Source organism: Sinocyclocheilus rhinocerous, unplaced genomic scaffold (assembly GCF_001515625.1).
Source record: "Sinocyclocheilus rhinocerous isolate Xijiao unplaced genomic scaffold, SAMN03320098_v1.1 scaffold432, whole genome shotgun sequence".
In the NCBI taxonomy this organism is placed as follows: domain Eukaryota; kingdom Metazoa; phylum Chordata; class Actinopteri; order Cypriniformes; family Cyprinidae; genus Sinocyclocheilus; species Sinocyclocheilus rhinocerous.
Genome location: NW_015627225.1, coordinates 1,507,035 through 1,515,972, shown reverse-complemented (window position 1 = coordinate 1,515,972; position 8,938 = coordinate 1,507,035). Strand labels below are relative to the sequence as shown.

The 8,938-nt window shown below is 37.9% G+C and overlaps 1 protein-coding gene across 4 annotated transcripts in view; it reads right to left on the bottom strand.

Annotated features, from left to right (window-relative positions):
* Positions 1-1,523: 1,523 nt before the first annotated feature.
* larp1b (La ribonucleoprotein 1B) overlaps positions 1,524-8,938 on the bottom strand; it is a 30,150-nt gene continuing 22,735 nt past the window's right edge. For 3 of the 4 annotated variants that reach the window (XM_016529473.1, XM_016529493.1, XM_016529477.1), the window contains 8 exons: positions 6,802-6,919; positions 6,522-6,679; positions 5,940-6,046; positions 5,631-5,794; positions 5,391-5,535; positions 4,232-4,341; positions 3,865-3,992; positions 1,524-2,895 (listed from right to left, as the gene is read on the bottom strand). In XM_016529473.1, the coding sequence (XP_016384959.1) occupies positions 2,497-2,895; positions 3,865-3,992; positions 4,232-4,341; positions 5,391-5,535; positions 5,631-5,794; positions 5,940-6,046; positions 6,522-6,679; positions 6,802-6,919 (1,329 nt within the window). In that variant the 3' untranslated portion in view covers positions 1,524-2,496. The remainder of the gene's footprint in view (positions 2,896-3,864; positions 3,993-4,231; positions 4,342-5,390; positions 5,536-5,630; positions 5,795-5,939; positions 6,047-6,521; positions 6,680-6,801; positions 6,920-8,938) is intronic. The other variant, XM_016529484.1, reaches the window with a different exon arrangement.

Here is an 8,938-nt window from a genome sequence, read left to right as displayed (position 1 = left end):
TATTCAGCTCAGACACTCAGCTAATCACAAAAGCATAAAGAACTTAGTATTCCATCACTGTCATATTTCCTACACAAGCTAAAAGAGCAAAAAATGCAATAAGCTATATAGTGTGTTATCTTGTGTCAACCTAAGTTCAAGTTTTTATTGTTTGATGAGCTTTTGTTTGAGTTTTTAAAATAACTGAACTAAATATGTGTACTGTGCATTTCGCACAAAATGAAAAACACTTAAAAACCAAGAGATTAATTATTTATGCTGACAGAGCTGTAAAATATATATATATTTTTTTTTTGTCGCTTTGGAAATGTAAGGCATTCGCAAAGGTAAAATTAATTTTAAAAGAGATAAAACTGCATTCGATGTAGGAATGCATCTTCTGTAAACTTTACAGCAAAACAAGTTCACCATGCGTACTTGATTCTGAAACTACTAACTGCGGGGAAAAAAACAAAAGAAAGAAAAAAACAAAAAGATCTTATGGAAGTTAACCTGTCCAGAAAAAGCACCTTGTACAACACAAAGATATTTCTGGTTTACTCTTCAATTTGTGAACGCAACGGTCTGACAGTTGGTTTGACTGGCTCACTTCCGAGGTTACGGTGTAAAACGTAAGCCTGCACCAGCACTCAAAATCTTTTCACAGCTCTAGAGTTAGAATCACGGTCAAATACTGTATATAGTGTAGCAAGGGCTTCATTTCTTTGGCTGTTGGGCATCTTTGTTTTTGCTCGTCGCCGCCTCTCCTTTACGAGCATCTGATGAGGTATTCTTCTTCACATTCTCTTTGGGTGGGGCTTTTGTAGACGGGTCATTAGCCGTGCTGCTTTTGGCGGTCAGAGGTGCTGCTTTCTGATTGGCTGTGACTGGCTTGGCTGATGGTTGATTGGTGGTTTTCCCTGTCGTTGGGGCAGCGGCTTGATCCGTTGTGGTTGTTTTTGCCATCACTCCAGCGGTTGGTTGATTGTCTGAAGACGTCTTGGCAACTGGGGTCTGTTTCGATGATGATGTCGAGTTGTGTCGCCTACGTTTCACCTCGTCTCCTGCGGAGGACGAGTGTGCTTTCCTCCTAACTCCTTCCTCTGCTATTGGTGGCTAAGAGAAGGGAAATTACATTTGGTTTAGAGTTTAACAGACTACTATTAACAGTTAGAAAGTCATTAAATGTATATTGACTAATCCTATTTATCCTATAAAGCCTACTGTATAATATCTGATACACAAATTTCTAAGGCCACTAAATTATCAACAAGATCAAAGCTGTGCTGAAAAACCTGTTGCACACAATCTACTACCTTCTGGTTTCTGATCAACAGTTTATACTATTGATAGATAAATATATATACATTTGTCTTTTTGCTTTAAAATCTTTATTGATTTTTTATAAAGTAAACCTAAGAATTATCTTTATATTGTTAGGAATATTTTACATTGTTAGATGTTTATATTGTATTATATTTCTTGTTAAAATGTGAGTATCAATTATGATATACATCAGGCATTTGAGGAACGCCAATAGGATTCAAAATTTAAAAGGAAGAATAATTCCTCTCAAAAAGATAACATTTCTTAGAAACTTGAAGTACACAGATGTTTACCAGTTTAAGTCAAAATGATCAAAAGGTCAAAGATGTGTTCTCCTCTACTCTGCACCTAAACTGGAGATGTGGCATCTTTGAGATCACCACCTCCGCAATGTGAACGGCACAATATTCCTTTAAAAGCAGGAGCATCCTGTAGTTCCTGATGATGTTAACACTTTTTACAATCCCTCACCACTTATATCTACGTACTTCTCCGATATTCAGCTCAGACACTCAGCTAATCACAAAAGCATAAAGAACTTAGTATTCCATCACTGTCATATTTCCTACACAAGCTAAAAGAGCAAAAAATGCAATAAGCTATATAGTGTGTTATCGTGTCACCCTCAGTTCAAGTTTTTTTTTGTTTGATGAGCTTTTTTTTACATTTTTAAAATAAATGAACTAAATATGTGTACTGTGCATTTCGCACAAAATGAAAAACACTTAAAAACCAAGAGATTAATTATTTATGCTGACAGAGCTGTAAAATATATATATATTTTTTTTTTGTCGCTTTGGAAATGTAAGGCATTCGCAAAGGTAAAATTAATTTTAAAAGAGATAAAACTGCATTCGATGTAGGAATGCATCTTCTGTAAACTTTACAGCAAAACAAGTTCACCATGCGTACTTGATTCTGAAACTACTAACTGCGGGGAAAAAAACAAAAGAAAGAAAAAAACAAAAAGATCTTATGGAAGTTAACCTGTCCAGAAAAAGCACCTTGTACAACACAAAGATATTTCTGGTTTACTCTTCAATTTGTGAACGCAACGGTCTGACAGTTGGTTTGACTGGCTCACTTCCGAGGTTACGGTGTAAAACGTAAGCCTGCACCAGCACTCAAAATCTTTTCACAGCTCTAGAGTTAGAATCACGGTCAAATACTGTATATAGTGTAGCAAGGGCTTCATTTCTTTGGCTGTTGGGCATCTTTGTTTTTGCTCGTCGCCGCCTCTCCTTTACGAGCATCTGATGAGGTATTCTTCTTCACATTCTCTTTGGGTGGGGCTTTTGTAGACGGGTCATTAGCCGTGCTGCTTTTGGCGGTCAGAGGTGCTGCTTTCTGATTGGCTGTGACTGGCTTGGCTGATGGTTGATTGGTGGTTTTCCCTGTCGTTGGGGCAGCGGCTTGATCCGTTGTGGTTGTTTTTGCCATCACTCCAGCGGTTGGTTGATTGTCTGAAGACGTCTTGGCAACTGGGGTCTGTTTCGATGATGATGTCGAGTTGTGTCGCCTACGTTTCACCTCGTCTCCTGCGGAGGACGAGTGTGCTTTCCTCCTAACTCCTTCCTCTGCTATTGGTGGCTAAGAGAAGGGAAATTACATTTGGTTTAGAGTTTAACAGACTACTATTAACAGTTAGAAAGTCATTAAATGTATATTGACTAATCCTATTTATCCTATAAAGCCTACTGTATAATATCTGATACACAAATTTCTAAGGCCACTAAATTATCAACAAGATCAAAGCTGTGCTGAAAAACCTGTTGCACACAATCTACTACCTTCTGGTTTCTGATCAACAGTTTATACTATTGATAGATAAATATATATACATTTGTCTTTTTGCTTTAAAATCTTTATTGATTTTTTATAAAGTAAACCTAAGAATTATCTTTATATTGTTAGGAATATTTTACATTGTTAGATGTTTATATTGTATTATATTTCTTGTTAAAATGTGAGTATCAATTATGATATACATCAGGCATTTGAGGAATATTTATTTGTACTTCTCTCATCCATCAATGTATTGCACTGCATTACATGTTTTGTCCCCAGAGAGCTTTGGCCATAAAACTAAGCATTTAAATATCATCTTACTGATACATATTATTTGGAGATATAGAGTGACAACTCGTAGTTATATGAATTTTATGCAAGTAGTCTGTTATACTGTTAGAAAATCTCATCAGATGACAAGCTATCAGAATTTCATTATACTTTTTGGCCATGTAAATATCAACAACTGCACCAAATTGCATATTTTTGCTCAATTTGGGCCTTTGAATTAAAGCTTTATTTTTCCTTGAGTATGAGCTCCATGTTCATTTATATTATTGTATAAGCCATGAAAACCTCATATGCATAAAAATTATAATAAATAAAAAAACACATGTAAACCTTTTTATTTTAGATTTTGTTTAAAGGTTTAAAAAAAACTGTTCCATTTCAGAAAATGTTTTTTAGCTACTATTTGGTACGTTAGGCTTTACAGGGTTAATGTGTTATTCTGGGATCACATTCACATGTAAGACTGATGCTTATACTCACATCTACTCTGAAATCATCAATGCTCTTGAATTTGCCGAGGTATTCCTGGAGTTTGGGGTCAATGGGCTGATTCTTCACCTTTGCGTATTTCTGGAAAGCCCAGAATTTCTCCAGCCCATATAGTTGACCTACACGTATACACAAACCCCCAAACATCAGATGCAAGCACATGGTGACACATCTTTGTGTCAAAAAATGGTGGTTTACTAACAAGTTTCCGCCAATGTACTAAGTAAATTTGACCCACAAAACACCAGACACTGATATGATTGGTGATATGCAGCAAAGTTAAAAAGGCAAAATAAACATTTCTGCCTTTGCATGTTTTTTTTTTTTGTTTTGTTTTGCCAAATTATGATTGTCTGACCTTTCTCATAGTCCTGGATGGTCTCCTCCTGGAAGTCCTTAAAGATGTCTTGTCTGAACCTCCGCTCTAGTCCATAACTGTAGAACCGGAACAGACACTCCAGCCCGTACCTGTTTAAACATTTGAACACACATTAGGAAACCAGTGTTGGCCTTCCCAGGTAGCACAGCAGGTAGTATACAAAAACCTTATACATCCTTTACCAGTCTAATCATTTGCATGACTTTCAAATTGCAAATACTATACATGCAGAAAGTCAGCGCTAGTACAGTTTGCACTTGTCTTAAGACTGTCGTTTTGTGCCAAAAAAACAAGCACAAGATTCTAAAATATACTGCAATGATCTGGGTTCCCAGAAAAAGGTTTTACGTTTAAACCATTTTGTTGGTAACTGATTTTGATACCAAAAATTGTTGGCAAACGCTTTTTATTTTTGTTTGGGTTTTGCATTGTTGCATGAAACAAGATTTATTGTTTAAGAATCTGCAAGATTTGTGATGTTGATAGCATTTGAAGTTCAAGATCCTTTCGATACTGTACATGATTTTAATATTGCATTATGAGTTTTGTTGATTCAAAAAACAAGTTAAATAGGAGTGCAAGCCCTCAGCATTCAAGATACAGTACTGAAATACACACACTTGCCCAACAACAACTAATACAAACAATCTGTGAGTAAACAACCAGAAGAGTTTGTGCATCCCTGTATAAGAACCAGATAGAACAATGTTCAGACTTGGCAGCCATTTTAATGTGGATGTGTTTGTATGTTGTGTGTTATATCGGTCAAACATGAATGCCAACTTCAACATTCTCTCACAAGAAATTTCTATGATAGCCAATATTTGATTTATATTTCATTTTTTTTAAGAATAGACATGAACCATTTTTCAAGTCTTCTGTAGCCAAAATCAGGAGAATTTTGATGCATCTGTAATACCAATGGTTTATACCAATGCTTATGCATATGAGCAGGAACCTTTTTATTTTCGGTATGTCATTTATGTACCCTCTTGCCAAACTGGGGGCACTTGAGAAGGGGCCAAATGAACTTGGTTGACTTACTGCCTGGAATTCGCTGCCTGAATTCTCAAACGCTGATAACTTCTCCAGACAAGGTCTGCAGATAAAATACAGAATTCAGGACTATGACTCTTACCTGTAGTTCTCTTTGGCATCCTCTAGGGCAAACTGCTTGAACTCCTCATACATCTTTCTGTTGAAGTTGTCTCTGAGGAAGAAGGACCAGAATCTGAAGAGGGTGTTCATCTCCTGAGACTGACCCACACCTAATCGCTTCCTCTCTTTGGAAAGAAAATACACAAAAATTAGAAATTCAAGTAAAGCAGGTATATATATACAGAACAGCTGTTGTGTAAAAAACAAACAATCACCGCACCATTGAGGCATCGTCGGCGATATTTGTGGTAAACTTGCTGAGTGAAGCCGTTTTCTCTCAAAAGCTCATGGGATGGATGCCAGAACTTAGGCAGGGACTGCGGGGTGCAGCTGTAACTGCCTGACAGTGCGGGAGCTCCTTCTGACGGAGATGCATTCGAGCTGCTGTACAGAAGACGAGGATAATGGGAGAGAAAGAAAGACTGTTAAGCAGAGCCAACTATCTGAAACAATTAGCTGACGTGTTTCAAATCACAGAAAAATTTGCACCTCAGTGTTGAGGGCATGACATAAAAAAAAAGCCAAAAACCTGATGGAGGAAGTGCGGGGTCTGTGCTCTTGTGAGTCCATCACCCAGCCTACATGGCACTCCTGAGGGGGGTTAGAGCTGTGACGGGTTTTCCTCTTTCTGGGGGTCTAAAAGAGGGGGAGAAAAGAAAAATCAGAAATATGCACCTGGTTAGGACAACTGTAAGAACTCCGGGATTAGGCAAAAACGTTAAAGGGATAGTTCACCCAAAAATGAAATTTTGTCATCATTTACTCACCCTCATGTTGTTCCAAATATGTAGGAGTTTCCTTCTTATGTTGAACATAAGAGAAGATATTTTGAAGAATGCTGGTAATCAAACGGTTGATGGTCCCCATTGACTTCCATATTATTTCTTTCCCTACTATGGAAGTCAATGGGGACCAATAACTGACTGGCTCTTCAAAATATTTTATTTTGTGTTCAACATAAGAAAGAATCTTACACAGGTTTGGAATGACATGAGGGTGAGTAAATGATGACAAAACGGGTAATAATCTCAGGTAATACATATAGTTACAAAAATACACATAAAAGGTCATCCTTATAATCCCAGAATGTTTTTTCCTAGTACAAACATACTTTTCCGTCAAGGTTGCCGCTGTCTTTGATGACAGGGTAGAAGCGTGGGGTTTTGGTGGGGTCCTGTCTTCCAGGGGTCCGTGGTGTACGTGGGGTGCGAGGCACACTGGAGGATTCTGGGACATCCGTGGGGAGAGAATGAGCCATGCTAGAATCATCTAAAGAAAAAGAACAGACAAAAAATTACATTTAAATAAATGAATTATTTTATTTATAATTAATTAATTGTTTGCTTGTTTATTCATAAGATAGATAGATAGATAGATAGATAGATAGATACCTGTCTGACATGGTGGAGGGGGCGGGACCTCCTGGATGGAGTCAATGGGAAGTTTAGGGGTCAGAGTTTCAAACTCATCTTGGCTGATCATGTTGAGCTTTTTGAAATTCTCCAAATCCTGAAAACGTTGAACATATTGACACATTAAAGTACAAACAAACAGCTACAAGAGGGCTAAAAGCATAAAAACTACAAGTAGAGCATCACACTCCTTAAAAACAAAAAAGGAGAAGAGGAAAACAAAGTGCCCTGATGGGCTTCCAGTTTCTGCCTGTATGAACAATGAAGTCATAAGTGCTCTGTATTTGACTGCAGGCAGTGCACTTGATCAGGTTTACCAGCGGTTATTGCTTGCAATGACATCCTTATAGTCCATCATAAAGACTCAAACCCATTTGGCCACTGAAAGTGAAGCTTTTAGGCCTATCAGAGGCATTAAATCAGACATAACATAGTCGATCAGGAGTTTACCAAGAACATAATGTGTCAAATTGACATTTATACACACTGGTCACAATGGTACACAAAACATATTAAATGTAAAAAAGCCACACTATCGTAGTGACATCATAAACTCTAACTGATCTGAACAAACACATGCACATGTGCTCTTTTCTGTCATTTTGTACTGCTGTTTATCAGGTTTCTGTACTTTGAACTTCAGCCCACAGAGACCTTGGCACAGTTAACACAGGTGTTACGACTCCCATGAATGGGAACAGGTGGGTACCCCCGACACCACTGTACAATTCAAACACATATCTGTGTAAATTATAAACTTGATATGACCTACTTGAGTTAAATTAGAGTCACATTCTTTCAGGGTTTTTGACATTTGCAAATGGCTCAGATTCTGTTGATGTTAGTATGAACTGGCTCATTCAACATCAATAAATGAGTTTTTGTCCTGGAGGATCTAATCAAGACAAGACCTTTTCCTCTAAAAGAACGTACACATCCTAGACCATATGTGACCCTGGACCACAAAACCAGTCATAAGTAGCACGGGTATATTTGTAGCAATAGCCAACAATACATTGTATGGGTCAAGGCCTGAGCCGAACAGGAGAAAAATTACCATTGTAAGCCAACGAGAAGCTATTAATACCTCCTATTGTAGTCGTAATGGATGAAATGCACCTCAATGAGGGAAAGCGCAAATTTGCACTTCGGGCCAGAGTTGGGCGAAGCTGGTCTCCGCAGCCCTGAACGGTGGCAAGAAAATCTCTGAAGTCAAACCTGAGAATTCATTCAAGGCAAAGCTGACACTGCTGTCCTACTCTCGAGGTTGTAGAACTGGAGAAAATGCCTCTTATTACCCTGCTCCATCATCATTTGTGACAGATTGCATAGATAACCTCGTTTAAAAGACCCGACGCCCTCAAGCTCTCGTTGGCGTAATCTGGGTGATATCCATCTTGCATAATACCTTGTTACTGTTACTGTCTGTCATTAAAGCTGTCGAGAGAGGACGAGACCCTATGCGCTAACAGGGCAACCTGTGGAAGCTTTCAGACCGAATTTTTCTTGAAGAGAAACATCAATGACCTCAAAAGTGTGTACACAGATTTGAATGAATGCAGCATAATCTATATTGCTAACACCATGCTTCATAGTGATAGAAGGAAGATGACAGGAACAGAAAAACACTACTATAGAATGACAGAGCATGGTTAAATGGTCTGTGGAAGTATCCTAGAGCTAGACTATGCGGTATTCGTATGTCTCTAATATTTCTACTTGAATATTGCAGTCTCATACGGGTCAAGTGCTCTGGGAGGCTTGCAATGATCTGGCACAAAAGCAATTGAGCAAAGCCAATGTGTAGATCTGTGCAACAGGCGCCTGCTGAGGCTAGAGTCAAGAAATCAAACTCAAACAAGGTCAAACTATTAGCAAAAAAACACCTGTGACCTTGTCATTGATTTTAAGTATGATTTTTTTTTTAGTAAGTAATGTTTACAAGAAGCTCTACAAATGAATGACATATAGACTACTATATTACATAAAACAATAAAGCCATAGACCATATGTGACCCTGGACCACAAAACCAGTCATAAGTAGCACGGGTATATTTGTAGCAATAGCCAACAATACATTGTATGGGTCAAAATTATCAATTTTTCTTTTATGCCA